Source organism: Rhamphochromis longiceps, linkage group LG5 (assembly GCF_057381845.1).
Source record: "Rhamphochromis longiceps isolate RC_006_pf linkage group LG5, R_longiceps_female_GT1.1, whole genome shotgun sequence".
NCBI lineage: Eukaryota > Metazoa > Chordata > Actinopteri > Cichliformes > Cichlidae > Rhamphochromis > Rhamphochromis longiceps.
In genome coordinates this window covers 6433702-6456278 of record NC_140561.1, presented here as the reverse complement: position 1 = coordinate 6456278, position 22577 = coordinate 6433702, and the positions used below count along the sequence as shown (strand labels likewise).

General features: G+C 42.6%; 1 protein-coding gene across 6 annotated transcripts in view; it reads right to left on the bottom strand.

Annotated features, from left to right (window-relative positions):
* Nucleotides 1-22577, bottom strand: part of iqsec1b (IQ motif and Sec7 domain ArfGEF 1b) — a 238243-nt gene that overhangs the window by 35614 nt on the left and 180052 nt on the right. The window contains exon 1 of one of the 6 annotated variants that reach the window (XM_085405546.1): nt 13428-13797. The exons of 4 other annotated variants lie outside the window; for them this stretch is intronic. In XM_085405546.1, coding sequence (XP_085261672.1) covers nt 13428-13519 — 92 coding nt within the window. In that variant the 5' untranslated portion in view covers nt 13520-13797. Of the gene's footprint in view, nt 1-11697; nt 11990-13427; nt 13798-22577 lie in introns of those variants that run through there. One more of the 6 variants, XM_085405548.1, reaches the window with a different exon arrangement.

The window sequence follows — 22577 nt, the reverse complement described above, 5'->3', positions numbered from 1 at the left end:
CTGCATATTTACACCCTTTACAGGCAAATTAAATATCAGTTTGCATAAGGGTAATAAACACTGATAAGTGAAATTCTGAAAAACTGCATTGTAGTGTCTGCAGAATTTGACTGGTTGGTGTGAATGCTGTTGGGATAAAGGGCATAAAGGGAAACAGACATGGATGGATGGCTAAAACACAGGACGTCGCATACAAGACTGACTTTCAAGTCTTTTCCCATTTTCAGTTGTTCTTTGGTTAGTTTTAGGCAAGAGAACTACAAAGTCAAGTTTAGTAAAAGGTTATGGTTTAGATTTTACAAACTGAAGACAAACTTCTTTGCTTTCTGCCAGGCCACAGGAAATGAGAGAAACTGATGACGGCTGAATACCCTTCACGGGTCCCTCGGATCACCTCCCCTTTCTCTTTATGTCCCTTCTCTACTATCCATTGCTCATCGCTGGCACCGAGTGGGCAGCACTGCTGCCAAAGTGACTGATGGGCAGCACCCTCCGCTGTCCGCTCTGAGCAAGACCATCAGGCCAAAATTATGCAGTCTGAGATCCTGGCTGAGCGATCATGACAGGTTATGGATTTGCCTGCTGCCCCTGCTGGTTTCAAGGGCATTTTATCCAGACAAGGGAAACAATTCAGAGGCTCAGGAGAAGCACCTGTACATCATCTGCTGCAAGACACAAATGATGGAGGTGGTGGTGGTGGAGTGGGGGCGTGTGGGTGCTCTATTATCAACCAGGAGAAGAGACGAAACCCATCTGGTTCAGGCCTAACAGGATAGTTCCCAAAATGTCACAGATGATACAGGACAAGAAATGGAAATAATCAGGACCTTAAACTAACAAAGAAATGAAATGTCATTCTGTGTTAAAGACAGAAAATGAAAACAGAAGAGAAAATTCGTTCTCTGTGAAGCACGCATGCTGTACGACTGTTGACACGAAGAAAACCAAAGACACCAGAGGTTTAAAGACAAACTAAAGCCACGGCAAGATTACGCTAAGAACATGAACCTACCTTCATTGTAGAGAAGCTCAAGTAAGGACAGAGGCCTGTCTCGACCTAGGGAGACCCAGCTAGACTGTTCATTGACAAGTCCAGACAGCCTGTGGCAGCAGGGCACCGGCTGACGCTACTACCACTCTACACCGACAGACTTCCAGAGAAGCACGGCTCTAGTTCTGGTTAGTGTGAGTAGTAGACGGCTCCTTTCCCGCCCCTTTTTCTGTGATGTAGAACATACACACACATATACACACTGAGGCTGTGAAGGACAGGCAGCACCTCTGTCTATACACGCTGGCTTTGGGCGCTGCTGATGTTGGCATCTGTAATAAAGACTGCCTTTCTCTTTGCTGTGCACTCCTGCCTTCCCGCTGGAGTTTTCACCTCTGCCAAGGAGAGCTGCAAGGCTGAAATGGAAGAAAGGTTGTATGACGGCATTGTGCCGCCTGTGTGTGCCTGCCTGTCAGGGGAAGGGAGTGGCAGCCTGGTGTGACACACTCAATTACACTGGCTGATTGGGGATTATTTTTGGCTTCTACTGGCACCCTAATAAAAGCGAAACACTATACTGCGTTTTCTCCTATAATTACCTCTTCCACTCGTTGCATTAGTTGACCATCGTTCATCTGACATCAAATTACCCTGTTTTATTTAGAGGAAAACACGCTATCACATAACCAATCTTTTTAAAGTGCAACATATGACACCCTGTCAACTGACACCCTGTGCGAACTTCAAGAAACAGTGAGTTCAGTAGGAGTGGCAGTAAGTTAGAGTTATCAGCATTTCTGGAACAGCACATGGTAACTTGCGTGGTTTGCGAGTAATAATGGAGTTTCCATTCTTAATCTAATTGCAGATAATTAACTATTGATAATCAGTGGGGCGAGCCACAAAATAGCTTCACGGCTTAGCCATCTGGAATGCCCTAAAAGTACTTGGACAGAAAAAAAACACGGCTGATTACTACCATATTTTGCCAGAAGACAACAAAATCCTAAATCCACACTAACTACCGAAAAGTTCCTTCTAGCATTTTACTGACCTGAGTAGACTTTTCATTTTTTTTAACATCAGGCTTGAAAAAGCTGGGATGGCCTTTTCTTTTAGAATGAAGAAAGTCCCATGTAAAGATGGTTTAACACAAAGATCAAGACATTACAAGCTGCACTGCAATGGGATGAAATTGTACATAGTTCCTGTATCTTCAGTAGGCACAGCTGGAAGTCTTGTAAACATTACATGGATAGAATAAAATAAAATTGAGTTGTGTACTGTATGCTGTTATCAGTAGAGGTAAATGAGTTTTATAGGCGTCCTTGTACTATACTGTATTTTTGATTTTTGGAAGCGATATAGTGGGGCAAAAAAGTATTTAGTCAGCCACCGATTGTGCAAGTTCCCCCACTTAAAATGATGACAGAGGTCAGTAATTTGCACCAGAGGTACACTTCAACTGTGAGAGACAGAATGTGAAAAAAAAATCCATGAATTCACATGGTAGGATTTGTAAAGAATTTATTCGTAAATCAGGGTGGAAAATAAGTATTTGGTCACCTCAAACAAGGAAAATCTCTGGCTCTCACAGACCTGTAACGTCTTCTGTAAGAAGCTTTTCTGTCCCCCACTCGTTACCTGTATGAATGGCACCTGTTTGAACTCATCATCTGTATAAAAGACACCTGTCCACAGCCTCAAACAGTCAGACTCCAAACTCCGCCATGGCCAAGACCAAAGAGCTTTCGAAGGACACCAGGAAAAGTATTGTAGACCTGCACCAGACTGGGAAGAGTGAATCTACAATAGGCAAGCAGCTTGGTGTGAAAAAATCAACTGTGGGAGCAATCATCAGAAAATGGAAGACATACAAGACCACTGATAATCTCCCTCGATCTGGAGCTCCACGCAAGATCTCATCCCGTGGGGTCAAAATGATCATGAGAACGGTGAGCAAAGATCCCAGAACCACACGGGGGGACCTGGTGAATGACCTGCAGAGAGCTGGGACCACAGTAACAAAGGTCACCATCAGTAACACACTACAACGGCAGGGAATCAAATCCCGCAGTGCCAGACGTGTTCCGCTGCTGAAGCCAGTGCATGTCCAGGCCCGTCTGAAGTTTGCCAGAGAGCACATGGATGATACAGCAGAGGATTGGGAGAATGTCATGTGGTCAGATGAAACCAAAGTAGAACTTTTTGGTATAAACTCAACTCGTCGTGTTTGGAGGAAGAAGAATACTGAGTTGCATCCCAAGAACACCATACCTACTGTGAAGCATGGGGGTGGAAACATCATGCTATGGGGCTGTTTTTCTGCCAAGGGGACAGGACGACTGATCCGTGTTAAGGACAGAATGAATGGGGCCATGTATCGTGAGATTTTGAGCCAAAACCTCCTTCCATCAGTGAGAACTTTGAAGATGAAACGAGGCTGGGTCTTCCAACATGACAATGATCCAAAACACACCGCCCGGGCAACAAAGGAGTGGCTCCGTAAGAAGCATTTGAAAGTCCTGGAGTGGCCTAGCCAGTCTCCAGACCTCAACCCCATAGAAAATCTGTGGCGGGAGTTGAAAGTCCGTGTTGCTCGGCGACAGCCCCAAAACATCACTGCTCTCGAGAAGATCTGCATGGAGGAATGGGCCAAAATACCAGCTACTGTGTGTGCAAACCTGGTAAAGACCTATAGTAAACGTTTGACCTCTGTTATTGCCAACAAAGGTTATGTTACAAAGTATTGAGTTGTATTTTTGTTATTGACCAAATACTTATTTTCCACCCTGATTTACCAATAAATTCTTTACAAATCCTACCATGTGGATTCATGGATTTTTCTTTCACATTCTGTCTCTCACAGTTGAAGTGTACCTCTGGTGCAAATTACTGACCTCTGTCATCATTTTAGGTGGGGGAACTTGCACAATCGGTGGCTGACTAAATACTTTTTTGCCCCACTGTATGTGCGTTCATGTCCAGTTTGAATTGAATAGACAGAATAATCTGCCACTAGTCTACTGAAGGGGCAGGGAAGTGGCAAAATCCATCAAACACAGATCAAGTGCAACCTGAAGAAAACAAAGAAAACCAATGCACACGTTCATAAAAGTTCCTTAAACTGCAGTTACTCTTTTGGCCACTGGAGGCTGGCGCTAAAAAAAGCCAACCCGATTCGAGTACCCAAATGCCCAACTTTACAAATTCATAAAAATGCAATGTTAAGGGATTTCTTACCTGTTTGATTTTGTTAAAGATTAATCAGACAGATAAGTTGATTACTAGGTCTCTTTCTCACTGGGACCTCTCGACTGCATTTGTCATGTTGGTACCTTTAGTTGTTCTTTTAATGGGATAAACTTGAGAATTTCCTGTGTGGTGCAGGCCATTCAAGAAGTCTGTTCTTTCAGTTTTGGTGAAATGCTAGTATATTATTGGTCTGTTACTTAGTACTATCTACTTCTATGTGATGTAGCTAACTAACTAAGCTTGCTAGCATTGAGTCCAGAAACTAAATGCTATTTTCATCTTTTATATACAGTTTATGACACAGATATACGCAGTGACTTTAAGATACAATGTTTTGTTTTGCAACCATTGTCTATATCCAACTGTGACCCCTTTAGAAAATGTTTCACGATATCTTGTTGTTGTTTTTTTGCTGAATGCTGGTGAGCTAGCATGTGATTTAGTTAGCTGTTAGATTAAATGAGGTCCAAAGAATGCAGAATGAGCTTTATTACTGCCTACCAATAAAAGTAATGTGCTTTACTTTTACAACTGACCCCACCTCTGTCAGGTAGACTAACCAACTCTAAATCCTCCACACACACCTTGTATCTTGCATTTAACATGTGTAGAAACAGAAAACAAGATTCTAGATTAACAGACAGGCAGCTATCCAGTTTGGATGAGTGACCACCAAGTTCAAATAGAGCTAAGTGACTTCTGAATGTTCTCAGAGCTTTGGTTAGCAAGCCAGCGAAGAACATAACAATGTTTACATAAGACAACTCCAGATTTAAAGATGCAGCTACAACATCAGCAGCAATTCCAACTAGCATCAACAGCTACGTTCACTGAAAATAGCATCAATCGTCTGTATGTCTAATATTAAAATCTGTTTGATGATCTGAAGCATCTAAGTGGGAGAAATAGCACTTTCTTATTGTACTGTCCCAAATATATGTGTATTTTTTAAATTTTCTGATTTGCATTGAAGACATGTGCGTGGTCTTTACACAAAGACCTTCAAATAAAGCTAGGTGAATTCTCAAGGTACTCAGACCTGTTAAAATGTTAGCTAGCCAGCTAAAAGCATAAAGATCAGTTCCACCAACAGTCAGCAGCCATGTTCAGTCAAAACAAGTGTAATAAATCCTCAGACAAAACAGCTACAAGAAATATACAGTGCAGTTAAAGACCCTCATTCTTTTTTCTGTTCTCCAGACAGAAACTGAGCTTATACACCATCACCCACTCTACACTAATTTAAAACTTTTGCTGCAGTTCAATCAGCTATAGCCTAATCCTTAATACTTCAAAAAGCAATCTACCATATGTTAAAGTCAATCAGTATAATTTATTTCCCATTAATTTGCTGATACAGGCTTTGAAATGGCCACTTTCAATCATGCTCTGCGGCATGTACTTGTTGTTAAGGCTTTAAACATTTCATTTGCATTCATGATGTATGTTGCCAGGCGCATTTTATCCTGTACATTTGTGTAGCATAAGTAATTGGCCAGCTGGCCGAGCTGTCGATATTAGTTTTAATGAGCAGGACAAAGAGGTCCAACATGCATACCAACATATACACTGCCAGTTAGGTAACAGAGGCAAGCGCAAATTTATTTTAATGCCATTCAAGACAGCACATGCTGAAAAGACTCAGCCAAGCAGAGGTCAACCAGGGGCCACTGAAAATGCTTACTCTTTCCCAAATAGATCCTTAGACTGATGAAAGGATTTTTGGTTCACTCCTTCTCCCCGAGAGATCCATTCTCCTCACCTTGAACGCTTCCTCTTCAAATGGGAATGCTGCTAACCTTTTGAACCAGCACTTCCTCTACAAATCTACACGCGAAGGGGCCCCTTTTCCACAGTTCGCTCTTACTCTAGCATGTAAAGGAAACCTGAAACACTTCAAAACATGACAAATCTGAGCAGGCAGACTGGGTGGTGTTAAAACATGCAAGTACTACTGCTGACGTACAAGTGCAAAAAAATCACTGTAGAATAACCGTAAATTTCAGGGAAATATGATTTGGACAGTTAGAAGTTATTTCCCTAAGCTAAACAAAATATGGATGTCATGAAAAGGAAGGAGATGGAATTGTTTTTAAGAATGAGAAGGTGAACAGCACGATATATCAAAAAGAAGAGGAAGGAACATTTCCACTCATCATTTCCTACACTGTTGTGGGCCTCAATCTCAAGAACTAGCAAAAGCTTTTTAGTGAAGTGAGCATCACGTGTCCCTAGAAACTATTTGTCAACTAGTGTTCTGAAGTGTTTGGTGGAAAAAGCAGACTGTGAGGTACCGATGACTAGTGGCTGTTTTCTAAAAAAAATCCTACTGAGGTGGATTCCCAGCAGCAAGATTTCCCAGAAGACAATCATCTTTTTCTGTCTCCTGAGACTATGAATACACCATTTGAATATCTTTCCAAGCAGGCAGCTGAATGGCCTGATAAGACCTGTAGGTTTGAACACGATTGCCAGGCACATCCATCCACTCCCTCCCCTTCACAAGGTTACGTGTACGCTTAACGACATGACATTTTCTTTCCAAGAAGCGAGATTATCACCACGATCTACTGAACTGATTCTGAAATTTCCCATATACACAGCTAATATATTCAAGAAATAATTTCTTGAGTACAAACTCAAAATTGTTTCATCCCCTAATGAGCCCCCCCACTCCCCCACAGAACTGTGACATTTTGACACCAAATTAGCAACAGTTCATGTTTGCTATGGTGCTGTGAGACTGTCATTGCACTTCTTTAAAACTTAAAAACGGTGATGATTCTCAGCAAAGTTTATTTTTTATGCATTTTCCATTTAAACCAAATTAATTCATGTTTATCTTTTAGTTCAGTTTTTTCTCAACTCGGTTCTCTATTTCATACAAACTGGGAGTGTCTCATATGCACATTTTCACACAGCTTGGCTGATTGCACTAAAGCCCCGCCTACCTTTGTTTTAAACTTTTGTGTGTAAAGGACAGCCAGTGGGATGGAAGCTTGCTTTAAAACAGGGGAAATAATGCTAAAACAATGTTTCAGGCTCAGTACAACCCTCAGCTCATCCTAAATTGTACTAAGCTGGAAATAAGAGATGAATGTGGACTACATCTTTACCAACAAGCGGGAATTTGATGCCAACTCCAGCAGCTGGGTGCCAAAACTCATCACGCTCAAAAAGAAATCTATATTTTGTCATTAATTCATTCCAACAAACATGTTTTTTTGGGTCTGAGAAAATGGCTAACATTTCTTAGACTAAATAGAGATTGTAAATGTCTCACACAATTGTTTCAGCTGCTGAACGTCCAGTTGGGTGCATCAATTAAGCATTTAACAGCATTACATTCTTCACTTTAAGCTCATTTAGCAGTTTTAATTCCAGTTAGGAATCTATTTGAAAATCCATATTCAATGAAGGTCACCTACTTGATGTAGAGCACAAAGCACATGGCCGAAATTATTTGCCTATCTGACCTCAGTCTGCCTTAAGAATCACATCAAGTCTCATTTGAGAAATAACAAAAATTAGTCTGCAAATGAGCTGCTATTTGCTTATCATGAAATTCCAACAGCTCTAATAAGTCTTTCTTTTAAGCATTACATCCAGCGGTACATCCTCTCTCTTCACATTCCAGCAATTGGAAGCTGACTAGCTGCACCTCTGGAAATGTTTTCCTTGAGTAGAAATGTGGAAAACCCAGCTGCCAAGCCACAGTCACCATGGCCAATCTGGTGCAGACCTAGAGTACAAATGGAAAAAAACTGTTCCAACTTTTCACACCACATGCTGTAGACTCAGGATACACTGTACTTTATAACTCAACAATAACATTTCAACTAACTCAGAGAAATGACAGGGTGCAAGGGGACAGAGAACATGAGATATTACAATTCATAATCAGTGCATTAATTCCCAGAGGGCCAGTAAGTTACTTCAGCTTAAGCATCTGTTTATTGAATGTTTGGTTTTTGTTTATGTGGACAAATGAGCCGGGATAGAACCACATGGTTCACACTGACACAGGGATAGATAATCTTAAGCAGCACACAAAGCGTGTGAGGAGATTTTCCACTGATCCTAAATGCAAAGCACACAATCGTATTCCCATTTTCCTTGGCGAGAGTACAGGAAAAGTATGGCCGCTATGAAAGCTCCATTCACTTCATGTTTGTAACAACACAGAGGTACAGTGTGGATTTATTTGAACCATTAGAGTCACAAAAACAAGCTTCATTTGTATGTCTTTACAGTGTGTTTGCACATTTTGAAAGCCACGAACAGAAGAAGTTTATGAATGTCTTTTGTTTTTTTGTTTTTTTTGAGTTCTATGAGTTTAGGTTCATTTAGGTTTGGGTAAACAAACACCCAAGTTTTATTTTTAATATTTGCTGTTTTGCTTTTCTGGACTTTGATGAACAGTTTTCCTAAGACAATTTACACTTTCATGTAGGGTTAGGATTAGAACTAGGGTTAGGGATTAAGGGGGACTTAGACCACGAGCACATCAAAAACAGATCAAATGGAGGAATCTCCTTTGCAAGGTTACACACCCAACAAGAAAAACACAGTCACATGAAGAAGAAAGTTTACACAGAAGTCTGCATGGTCCGCAGAAACCTAAGCATTCTGTTACTGCTTTCATTTCTCAACATGACTGAAATGCTGTATCAGGACCATAAGAGAGCTGTGCATGTACAAATCCCTGCAAATGTCAATGAACTGAAGCAACTTGGCAAAAACAAGATTGCTCCATAGTGAGGTAGAGAAAATGATACAGAATAATGGGATATACTATATTTTTCACATGACGACACAGAGTAGGGTAAAAACTTTCTTTTTCACTTGATTGTCACTCCCACCCCTTAAACCACCCTTTATTTAAAGGCCTGATTTCATCCCACAGGAAACTGTCAGCCTGTTACAGCATGCAGAATACTCATTCCTGTAGTGGGTTTGCCATTCTGCATCAAAAATGCATTGTAGTAGTGAAACGAAATCACTATGACACACGATCGTCCACAATTTAGAGCATCTCAAGAACCCCTGTTATAGCTGCTGACAGTAATTGTGGTAATAATAGGAAGAGACGAGGTGAGCACCAGCATAATAATCCCCTGCAGCCTTTCCCTGCCACATGTTATTGGGCTTTATGGCAGCCTGTTGACACCAATCCTAGAGACTCAGTGGACCAATGCTGGGCAGGCATAAACAGGCTGTAATCTCTATGGCAGACTGGCTGGAACTATACGTCTTATCACTGGGCATTTGAGAGGTGGAGAATTGTGTGTATACAAAGACTTGTACTTTCGTCTAAACAGTAATGCCCACATCCTCAGGTATAACGTAGAGCCAATCAATTAGTAACACAACAATCAGAAGTGCACGGCCACCATAAGGCCATTTGTGTGCCTGTTCTCTAGAACCATGCAGGGGTCAAAAGTCACGAGTGGTCATCAAGCACGGCAATAAAAAAGACAACAAGAATGGGAAATTGTGGTGGTTCCAAAACATGACGGCTTGGACTTGAACAAGTTTGTTCCCTTCACAGTGAGCCTGCACCAGTTTGGAGTGAAAGGCCTGTCTCACCCTGTGCCTCACGCTCCACCACTGAAGGACATCTTGTGTGCATAAACTGGCAGACCACATGCTTTGACCAAATGGTCAATGACACTCTGCGAATGAGAAAGGTTGGACTGTGCATGTGCAAAAATGTAAAGAGTAACTATAATCTAAAAAATCTCTCAACATTTCTATTCACTCTAGCATTCTTGCTGCATATGATTCACTTGACCAAACACAAAGAGGGCAACTCAAATTTAAAGATGAGAACAAATGTGGCTCTGATGACTCTGTGCATCAGATTTTGGATTCCATTCAACCTCAGCAAACTCCAATCAGAATCATTATCCTGGAGTCGAGTCTCCTTGGAGTGATAATGACTGATGGGCCAGCAGAGTGAGCCTCTGTCTGGCCGGCTGGGCCCATACCTAATGCCTTTCAAATCATATGCAAGATGAGTCATCAGGAGCTTGTCAAAGCTTCCTGGCTCCTTTTCACCTCCTTTGATTCGTCCTCCTCCTTCTGATGAGCCTGTGATTTATCGAGCACTCGCTGATGTAGTTTGCATTAAAAAACAGCCTAAACCTTTCTGCGTGCTTCACTCTTGGAGTGATTTGGATGCGTTCTCTTCTCAGAACACTTATGGCACCATCCGCTTTATTTTCTGCACCCGAGCTGCAGATTCAAAACAGGCAGGAAATGTCTTCCTAAACGTTGGACAAGGCAACAAATTTCCTGTTTAGCAACAGCTGTGATGCACTGAATCTAAACCCTAAAAAAAGTGTAGAGTCACAAACATTCTCATGAGTGCAACACAACGGCAGAGCTCAACCCATTTTAATTCATAACCCTAGAGGATTTCATCATTGTAGAATTATCTGATACCAAGCAGCTTAATGCTGCATAATCTACCCAACCTGAAAATCCTGCCCCTGAGGACAGAAACCAAGAACCGAAAAAGCAGTTCTGGCCTCAGAGCCTGAAAGCCCTGGATGTGGGCTGTCAGGCTACATACAGGAAAAAAAAAATCACACAAGTTAGACGTAATCCTGTGCTGCGGGCCAAAGCAGGATGAATTAATATTGAATTAATATTATTAAACCGTATTAAGACATGCAAGCCAATGAGTACTGGTACAAGGCAGAGGGGAGTGACTGCTGAGGACCCTCCATCTCATTTGCAATAATGGTTAGTATGGCACAGGAGCCTGTCCACTTTGTACGCTGAATGCTGTCTAGGTCAGCAGAGAGAAGCCTGATGTAATGAACTATTCCTGGGTCTGTTTAAATGATCAATAGGAATTCATCACACGAACGCCTGCCCTCAGCAAAAGTAGAACCGGGATGCAGCAGAGTTAAAGACAACACCAAAGAGAAAAAACATCAACAACAAGTGCACAACCCCTGGTTTGCAAGGCTGCTCGGAGGACACATCTGCCTCTGCATAGAGGGAGAGCAGATGGGGGGAGAGAGAGAGATAAAGGACAACAACAGTCCAGGCGCTGTCTGAGAAGTTGGACTGTCCCTTCAACCCCAGTTTGCTACAGCGAGCAGCAGGCAGCAAACATCAGCTGCCATGACATCAGACTATTCGAGAGAGATGGGAAGAGGGAGTGATGAGCGAGGGTGGAAGTGGTGGGGCGTAGGGTGGGGGGTGGGCACAGTGCATTTGCAGCTGCTGCAGTCATCCCTGCCAGACACCTGCTCAGGCAGCGGGTGTAAACAAGATCATACGTAGCCCGCAAGCACTCTCTTTCTCCGTCTCTGCTCTCACCTCACACACACTCCAAAGATTAGAAAAGAAGAAAAAGCAGTCCCAGCTAGGCCAATATGCAGGTATGACATGACAGAAAATGAAAATAACAGAAGCACGAGGAGAAGCAGCCCTACCGGCAGGGAGAGACAGCGAGCAGCCCGGCATATGGTCGACACTGGCAGCGTGAAGGCAGGGGACCATCCTTCCACATTCACCTCCAGCTTCAGAGAGAGAGAGAGAGACAGCTCGGGCCCTGCTGTACTCTGAGTCCCCTCAACACCACCACCACCACCACTTTCTGTCACTCTCTCAGCATAGCCCCTCCTCTATTCCCTTTCTCTAACTCTCTGTTTCTCTCTCTCTAACCCCCACTCACTCCCTCCCTCTCAGTGGAGTTGTGTGTCCAGCCTGACGCAGCCCGGCAAGTCCTTGCCGCTCGCTGGCAGCACAGCAAGGTCAAGGTTTTTCTCTGCACCTAGTCCTTCACACTGACAGAGAGCGAGAGAGAGGGAGGCAGCACTGAGACCTGAGTGCGTGCAGCCTTTTCATGCACCGGCTTATTCTCCTCTCTGGGCGAATGTGCAGTAATTAATGAGATGAACTGCTCCGAGTTTAAACATGCAGACAGCAAAGTGGGAAATAAAGAGACGTAAACATCAGTGATTCTTCTGGGAAAATGGTGAATTTAATCCGTATGACTGAACAAGAAATGATCTGTTTTTGCTGAGTAAGCCTCTGAGTTTGATATTGTGAAGATTTTAGACTGACAGTGATGCCAATAACTGATAGCTTGCTTGGAGAAAAAAAAAGGTGTATATTTACTCCATTGAGCCAAAACAAAAAAAATATTACCTCCATGTTGTATGTGGGATCAATCAGCAGGTATAAAGATATGATTGAAAAAGGCAGGACCCAAACTGCAAAGTTCACATGATGGTAATTTGACAGTAGAGAGACCACATTCTGATGGTGGTGTGACTTACCATCAACAGCAGCAGGATGTTGGAGGAAGTGTTGGAATAAGCCTCATCCCATTCTAAGTCACAGCTTACATGACCTATAGGATGTGCTGCTAATGTCTTGGCACCAGATAGATAGAGGAATCTTCGAGGCCTGGACTCTAGAAGACCTGTGATCGGTTAGAGGTAATTTGGCTGCATGCAAAGACTGACAGCATATTAGCTACTTAGGTGGTCAGGATGCTTTGGCACATTGGTAACCTTTTGTGATTTGACCAATTTTAAATGCTTTCATTTAAGAACTTTGACTATTTGTGGATTGGAATGAAGTGGTATTTAAAAAGCCATATTACCTTTTTCACATGCATTTATGAATCCACGCACTTGAGCAATTTATCTACCTTGTATTACACTCATGGCAAATTTTGAATTACCAGATAACGTAACAACTTAACTGTGGAAACTCACAGAGAAACACACAGAGATGTGCCTTTACCTACCAGGAGGTTTGAACCAGCTGCCTTCTAGCTGTGAGATAATGCTACTTTTTGGATAATAACCCAAAGTATCTGAATTGAAAATACCTCCAAATCATTACTAAAGTTAAGTACTACCATTAGTACTGACTTTGAGCTCTACTTGGTTTCTATGTTTAGCTGAAACCCATTACTACAACACCACCACCATCAACAACAATAACACAGCAGCGTGGCATTAAGCCAATGGTCTAAATTTAGCTAAAACTGTGAGGTGATAAGCACTGCTGAAGCTGACAAAACTGGCTGAAAGGTGGTGATGAAGCACGCAGTCCTGCATCTGACAGACGATGGAAGTCAATTAAACAGACTAACAGAGAGAAGCGTTCTTTTTTTAAATGAAGGAGCTTCTAAGAGTGTACGACTCACTGTTTCGACAATGAACTGCAGCTGGCATGGAACGGCATTAATATCCTGAGCTCGTTTCTCTGTCCACTTGCTGAAAGTTTGCCAGGGGTCATGTCCTCTTCCAAGACTGGCACTCACAGGCTTGTGGCCACTACTGTTTATACAGCGAGGCCACGAGAAACTGACATAAGGAGAGAGTGGAGACTACTTACTGTGCTCCTATCACTGGGCCTATAGGATTACTAGTAATGGGATTTCCCACTAATGGCTCCTCCTGACAGGTGGCGTCCCAGTTTAGATCACATCACCTAGGTTTAAATATTTCTCTTCCATGTGCTGCCAAAAAAAAACTGCCTTAGCTGTTTACACCAGCGTGTTCCCTGCAGCGAGAATAAAAATAACTACTAGTAGCTTCAAATAATTCATTCTGCAAACAAGTGACACCGACATGACAGCACCTTGAAGAAAGCCAGATTACTGAATCAAATCGTGTTTTTAGTTTGCTGTTTCTAAAAGATGGAACTCAAGACAGCAAAAACAGAAAGACAGGGCAAACGGGTGGATTTGGAGTACATATACCTACCTATGTAGGCTAATACAATGCTAGGATTTTAGTCAGAAAACCTGAAGCATGGATGAGTTTAACCCCACAGCAGGTCAAATTATTTCCACTAAAATGCTCCAAAAGCCACAAACAGCATTACACAAGAGAGAGGTCGAGTTCAGAGAGGTATTAGCTGAGCTAACAAAAACCTAGCAGGATCCCATCTGACACTCAACGGAGACCGAATATAATAATGCACAAATTCGAGCCTGAACAAGTTTAAGAATAACCCCTATGAGCTTTCTGTGGGGAATGATGCAGTCAGCCTCACGGCAGCTATTTCAACTTCCACACTAGCTTCATTTCTCAGTCTTAGAAGTTGCTGTTCAGTTAGGGGAAAAACTGTATGTGCTCTCATATTAGCTTTAACAACACTAACTGAATTCCACCAGTCAGAAGCACAGACTGTATAAAAAGATATGGAATAAGCTCTGGGTCAGAAACATTGATTTGATTTTACATGTCCATCTAATGTATATCAGAATATCTGTTTTAAAGAGACACTCAGGAGTTGCTTTTAGCACCTTTCTCTTGAGCAAATGTACTTTTTCTGTTTCCACCATTTCTAGTGGGACAGAGTTGTAGCAGGCAGCCCTGAGATTTCCTCGACAATGTTATGCTTTCCTCACGTGTCTCTTCTCCAGACAAAGTTAACTAAGATACAGCTTGTCTGGCTGGTTGTGTCTCAGGCAGGGAAGGGAAGGAAAACAAAGGGGAGACGGAGAAAGACAACAATAGCTAGAGGCTACGTCATAATGTAATGGCGCTAATGAGGATAAAGGAGCTTGTTATCGTTTCTCCATAAGCCTCTGAAAGCAGGACAGCCTGTGACATCACAGGCATCAGCGGCAGCGCTTCAAATGTTGCAGAGCAAACCAGAGGAAGAGCACGAAGAAAGCCAGAGAGATCTTTCAGCCTTTTAAATCTAGCTGGAAAAGGCTGATAATTTTAAAAAAGTGCAATTTTTAAAAAGTATATTTTTTTAGTATATCGTTAGCTTCATAGCATAAGTGCCTAAGTCATTGACTTAGTCAAATGACTTAGGCAATTATGCTATGAAGCTAACGATATGGTAAGACTTTCCAGTTTGAATCCAGTTTAAGTTTCTATGTGCAAGAAAGAGGCTCCTATTTATGTGTTTTATGTATAAAATAAATAATGTAGCTCTGACTTCAGATAGAAGAGATTCTTGGATGTTCCTTGTCCTATTTGGCAGTTTGAGGAAAAATTCAGAGCCAGTGCCTGATCTGGGACCACAAGATGGTAGTGAGACCTGCTATGGTCTGTGGTTCAGAGATGGTGGAACTACCAAAAAATCATGAGGTTGAGCTGGAGGTGGCAGAGCTGAAGAGGTTAAGATGTTCAGGTTTCCAATCAGAATGACCAAGAGTACATCACAGGGACAGCTCAGGTTGAGCAGTTTGGAGGAGGAATGATTGAAATGGTCTGGACATGTGCAGAGCAGGGATAGTGGATATATTGGACAAAGGATGTTGAAGACGGAACTGCCAGGCAGGAGGAAAAGAGGAAGACCACAGAGGGGGTTCTTGCATGTAGTGACATGCAGAGAGTTGATGTTATGAAGGAGGATGTTGGGGTTGTTGTGAATGGAGCCAGATGATCCCCTGTGGTGACCCCTGAAGGGAGCAGGTGAAAAAAGTAGAAACAAAAGTAGAAGAAGAAAGGAGGAAGAAGAAACCTGATCTGAAACCACTCCACCAAGTCTTGACTATCTAAGTACTGCATAATTTTAGAGCAGCATATTCACTTTGCTAAAACAGCAGTTCTTAGAAACAAGAACAGATTATATCAGGATGATAGGTGGTGACGTAATTATGAAGCTCTCTGGCTAGTTGGCTAGCTGCTTCTTAGATCATTCACAGGTTGAGCCAACAACACACTGTCCCCTCTTCACTCACATTTTCAGCTTCACTTACAGTTTATAAATCTCAACAAGCAGTGCCCCCAGAGTGTCAAGTCACTATATGCAGCAGCAAGTGCTCAGTGGCTAAGTTCTGGGTCTGGGCTGTAAGACTAATTACATGAAAATTAACCATATGGCAGTTATACATATTTGGTTTTACAGCTCTGTTCAAAGACTTCCACACCTATCCAATTTCATACCCTGAAGGCCAAAATACAGGGAGAGAAGCAACAAAACTCCCTTTAAAAATAGAGCAGATATCAACAACCATGACATGACATAGCATGAATAATATAAAGGGTTGAGGTGGGTTGCAAAGCACCTTGGAGTGACAGCAGCCACCGTGCTATACTGGCCTGAAGCAGCCAGCACTACGCTTCATATGAAATTAGCCAATCATCATTTTTGCACAGTAAGACTCATGATCACAGGTTTGTGATGAATAAATCCAAACATTAGCCAATTAGCAACGCGCTGATTTTTCACATTTTGTTTGATAGATTTTGTGTAATATTTTCGGATTTCTAAACTTTGGATTGAATTAAAGAAAAGAAATGTGAATGCATCATCTCAGAGTTGAGAACAGAATTACTGCAGGCATTTATTGAATACAAAGATGAATCCAGACACAAATAGGCAGGTTAAAGTTTATGTTTGCCGACCATTCTTAAGCTTAGTGTGAATGCATTTAAATGGAAGGCATTCACACAGAAAATGAGAGTTTATTGTATCCAGCCGACTTCTGAAAAACGGCCTTGAATGCATGACAATTAATGTGCGGACACAGAGTGATCTCAGAAACACGAGAGAGAGTGGAGTAGAAGTAAAGTCAGTGCCATACAGAAGAAGATCAAGGAAAAGTTTTAGGCGTGACATCCTTGAGACAGCTCAGACGGGGTTTGTAATTAGAGCTGGGCAGATGTAGGAGTTACATAACAGAGGTACAGCCTCGAGAAATAGTTGATGTAACAGAGCGTTTTAAATGATCAAGACTGGTTTCTCTGAAGCTCCGGGTTCACACTATGGTAACAGTGCTTCAGAACATAGTAGCACAGTGTAGTCCACTGAAGCGTACACTGTAAGTACTTTTGTGTGGTTTTCAATTAATATTTTCACACCGGGCAAACAATCCAGAGCAAAAGAAGCTGCAATTTCATCCTGATGAAGGCTGAGGTAGAAGAACTTTTACCATTTTCTGCCATCCATCTATTGTTAAGGTGAAAGGCAGGGGCCACCCCGGACAGGTCACCAATCTTTCACGAGGCTCCGATACACTCAGAGATCAATATAATAAACACTCTCTGACTCAGAATGTGTATGATAATCAACTATAACCACAGTAAATGTAAAATGTTTGTAGATTCAAAGGTTTTTGTGGAGAAATTCATATATGACTAACCTAAGAAAGGAATTTTATTGGACGCTAACTTACTGCTTGTGCATCATTGGTGTTTTAGAAATCAGCTTCTAAAGATAACAGAGCAAAAGAACCCAGCAGCTCATTTTTGGCCCCCAAGCAGCAATTTAATTTGGCTGTGCAAGTGATGGACTAAATGACTAATAAATATGGATGATCAACAGAATCAACACACCAGGCCTTTTAATTTATTTAAGCATCCATTTTTCTTCTTGCTAATACTTTATCACACTTTGCATAAGAATTTAGTTTGTTTCCGCACATTTTGTATCCACGTAATGTGATGTGTGCACACAATTTGGTGAGCCAAATGACACGAGTACACTGTTCTTCCTGGAAACCCTGGATCTTGGCACACGTGGGTGTGCTACTGTGACACCAGAATGCTTAAATACATTTTTAAAATCCAAAATATGTCTTTGAATAATGTTGCCACAAGCTTGCTTTGATAAAGAGAACCGAAACACAAAGATTTCATGTCATAATTGCCTGAGCTTCACGCCCTGAGCAGTTATCAAGCCTCTGCTTTGAGCTGCATTCACACACACACACACACACACACTGAACACTGTCCAGACGTGTCTCATAGCAACAATATGAGAAATGGCTTGCTCCACCTCTTAAACTACAGCCATGCCTTTACTAGAATTAATAAAAAAATAAAGACATTTCACCGTGTTTCCCTCTGGATCCTTTGGTGGTTGAGCTGAGCTAACATGTACCACGGTCCCCTGTTGATTTTGTTTCCCTCTGTTGGCTGTGTTGCTAACTGAGCAGTAGAGGGCGTCATTATTCCAGTCATTCCAAAGAGCACTTTGACATTAAGAGCCAACAGTGTGATTAAAACTAGGTGAAAAAGCAGCATTCATTTGGCACATCAGAGTCTCCCATCGTCCAAAACGAACACCTGACTCTGCTCGCGTCACCCATGTCTTTCTCCTCGGGCTCAGGACATACTGGACGACGTAAACCTCGGGCCTTTGCCAGAAATTATAATTGGGGTGAGAGGACCTGCTTTCACATGAGGCAGAAATAGATTTTTCTTTTACTTTTTGTGTCACTCACTTTAAACAAAGCTTTGTCTCCTGTTAGAGTGAAGTCCCTCTTTCTTCTCCCACCAATTAGAGGCGAGCACGCTGAGCGAGGCGGAGGAGAGAGGACGGGCCATCTCCATCGGCCTGCTTACCACTCAGGGGAGCTCATTAGAGGCGCCCGCAGCCCAGCGGCTTGGTGTTGTGCTGGCACTACTTCTGACACCACATCAGCACTGTCGGCTTCAACGCCACGAAGAGAAACGAGTCGGCGTAAGAAAGCAAGACACCGTCTCCTGACAGCCTGTCACAACATTAAGGTGTCCAGATGTAACACGCTACTAAAGACAGCGCTCACAGCATGTCTGCTTTCTCACAGCGGCCTCCTGGAACCACAAACTGAATTGTGACTTTTACTTTTTGTGGTACAATGAATAAAGCAGCTCAAGCTGATAACGGCTGCACAAATCTAAGCAGACACTTCACACAGACCAGGTTGATGTTATCACTTTGATAGAAATGATAAGTCACTTCCTCAGAAAAGCACCTCTGTACAGGAAACAGAATCTGAGGAGAATCCTCGAAAATGAAACCAGGCCTTGCCCCACAGCCTGCGATATCAGGACGGACGCCGTCTGCAGAAAGGCAGCGAGGGCCTGGGTTGTGCTGCGTCAGGGCTTCTGTCGGAGCATTTAAACATCCGTCCACGCACATGTGAGCAAGCAGCAGGCTCTGCGCAGGATCCGGGATTCCCTCTAACACACAGCGGACCTGCTTCAAGCCACGAGGAGGCGGCTGCTTTGTTTTGGTACCAGGACCGGCTGGCATTGTGTGCACTGAAATACGGTGCGCAGAAAGGCATGCAACGGTGCCTGCTGGATGGGGTCCATTGAGTCACCACGGCAACAGACGGCAGATGTTTGTGTGTTCTGGCAGAGCTGGAATTAATGAGTGTTTACCGTCAGGCAGCTGAGTGCCACCTCATGGCCCGACGCCATGCATCACTTTAAAGATAAATCTGATGTAGTACGAGAGTTCAATAAGAAGCGTACTGTTGCTGGATTTGTGAGAGAAACGTCTTCAATATAACAGTTTGGATGCTAACAAACCATAAATGCAGATGTACTGCTACTGACTGTAGGGAGGGTTTTTTTCCAAGATGATCTGATCATTTAAAAGCAGAGCCAGAGTGGGACAATGGCAGAATCATTCTTTGGAAAGAGTCTCCAAGTCTTTCTATAAGATATGAGAAGACTAGAAGCCAATCCCCCCCTTACCAATCCCCACTTCCCCAAATATTTCAGGCCTCTTTTTTTCTCTTCATCCTGAACTGAAAGGAGCATCTCAGTTTCATGCTCTCTCTCTCTCTCTCTCTCTCTCATACCCATTTACACGCACAGACACGCAAATCACAATCTGTCTGTGTAGAAGAAAAGAACTCTCACACTATGCAGCTTATCTGGGATTTTTTTGGGTGCGCTGCCTATGCCCCTCTCGCATGACTTATAAATTAATCAGTGTGTTCATGCGGCAATTTTTAATGCTGCTGCATAGAAGCAGTGCTTGAGTGTTCCTTGCATATTAGCGACCACAACAGACGTGCACTGTGTCCATTCCAACTGGTCCGTGTCTGAGCAAGCGTGTTCTGACACACTAGGGTATGCTAAAGACACGCAAGCCACGTGAACCTTAGGGATCAGTGGATTGCCCAGTGGGCTAAGACGACATATTCTTATGGCAGGTTTTCATGAAATGCAGTTTAATCTGATGCTATCTGCTTCTTTTCATTATGAAGAAGGCATTCTTTAGCATTGCTGCCTTGACGTTGGTTATTGAGAGATTTTAGTCCTGAGATCAAGTCTGCTATCGAACATGTGCCGTGCATGTGTGCATTCATTCCATAAATTTAAACATTTAAAAGATTTGCCCATATACAAAAAAACCTCTGTGGGGAGATTAAAGCACTCAAATCTACTCTGACAGAGTAGATTCAGGACAAGATCTTGGTTTGGGGTAAAATATGTCTCATCACAATAGCGATCCTGCATGCAGAAAAAAGGTGAGCTGGGAGTGACAGATATGTCTCACTAATAGCATAAACTGGTGCATCATTCACTGCTGCTAAAGGATACCTTGTGCAAAACAGACATGCCAGTGACTTTCACTTAATTGATGCCCCTTGAAGACATCCATGGATTGCATCATAAACAGCATCAACCAAGCAAGTGACTAATTGATGATCGCTGTGGCTGCTGTGACTCTGTGACGAGTCAGAGCAGGCTGTTTGAAAGACGAGTCTGTGGAGGATACACGGACAAATTTATCGTTTTAAAGGAAATATGTTTCTGCTTCTTTATTATTTTGAATGATACACCTTGGAAAGTTCACGGGCAACAGGATTCTGATACATTGGCCTAATCCAGGGATGTCAAACATAAGGCCCAGGAGCCAGAGTCAGCCCCAGTCAATGTGGCTCATTGGATGGCTTTGAAAAATGTGAAGTAGGACATAAATTCTGGACTTTTCACTCTATTTTTTTTACAAGTTTTATAGCTTTTCCTAGTGACAAAGATGTCCCCCATGGCCATTCATACTACACCAAATTGTGTAATTACAGAGTTCTTAATTTTACACATTTACTTCTAACAATTTAAGCCCAAAGAGGGGTGCTGACAGAGCAGAGCATTTTTTTTATCATGTAGAAAAACTGAGACTCAATGTTGAAACTTCACTTCTTTTTCTCATATCAAGCTATCTCTAACCCTAACCAAATAAGATCAAAGTGGGCTGTACGTGGCCTGCAATGTAAAATGACTTTGACATTGTCTTAAGTTAGAAACAAATCAAGGTATGTAAGTGTTTAAAAAAACCGCTTTGACCCATGTTTCAGGTTTAAACAGGTCAGCAAATGGGCTACTGAATCATGTGCAAATGTATTAAAGCTAAACTTGTAAGACTAAAGACTTGGACAGGAATTTCCTTTGAGCTTTAGTGTTCACCTGCCACGATCAGTTTGGCGGCCATTTATATTTAACAAGTATGCAGGATGCACCATAACAGCTGAACACATTTCACACAGCACACACACACAGCTACAGCTGAGCGGCAATCAAACAGCCCGGCAAAAACCCACTACCTTTAGGTCCTGGCTGCTTTGCGCAGCCAGATATTAAGTAATGTGTGGCATGCTTCTGCACTGTCACTACAAAGCATCCTTCCAAAGTGCTGTCTCTGGTGAAAAATGATGATTCAGCGACATCTGTGACGAGGTTTTAGTCAAAGAGTGAAAACAAACCTTTGAAAAAAGAACAAATAGAAATAGAATACAACAAAAAGTCCACAAATTGTTTGCATGGACTTCCTTCAAAGACAACTCGTATTGATGCAGCATGAGAGCTCATTTCTGCAAGAGAGCTCTTGTCACCGTGACTTGATAGAGGCGATCGGATGAAAGCTGCCGGCGTGAAGCACAAGCAGAACAATATGATTGTTAGAGACTCTTTGAAGAATTGTTGTTTTCAAAAATGAGAGTGGTTAAGTCACGAAAAGGAAACAATATCACAGAAAGTGGTGGAAAATGCCAACGACAGCCATTATGTCTCTGATGTCCATTTTCATTTGAGCTGTGTGGATAATCTGCTATGAATTTCTAATGGGCCCGGGCTCTCCTGTGTCATCAAATACTTTATCTGTACAATCCATCAAAGGGACACCTCTGCGGGCCGAAATGGAGACTAGGAAGAAACCATAAAAGGCTGCACATAAACACGCAACCGCACACTTATGAAAACATTACTGACCTCCGGTGTAATTATATCTCCACCTGCATCCCTCGGCTCTTCAATCAAAAATGACAAACTGCCGGCAAGCAGGCCCATTTTCCTAGTCTCTAATAAAAGTCTCCAGACCACACCCACTCCCACAGAGTGACATTAAAAGCTAATCAGATATTAAAAGGCTTTTCATTAGGGTCCAGAAGAAGACAGACTGGTGTGTTGGGACCACTAACTGAGCAGCAGGGCTTCCCAGTAATTACCACTGGTCCACCACCTGCACCCTCCCTCCCCAGTCACACTACCATCTCATCCTGCTGCTCATAAAACATGCTTCCACACAGCTGTGCACATCTACTAGCCATAGACCCTATCTGAGACAATGGACCCCTGGAAACGTCACATTGAGGACGCGAGGGCCG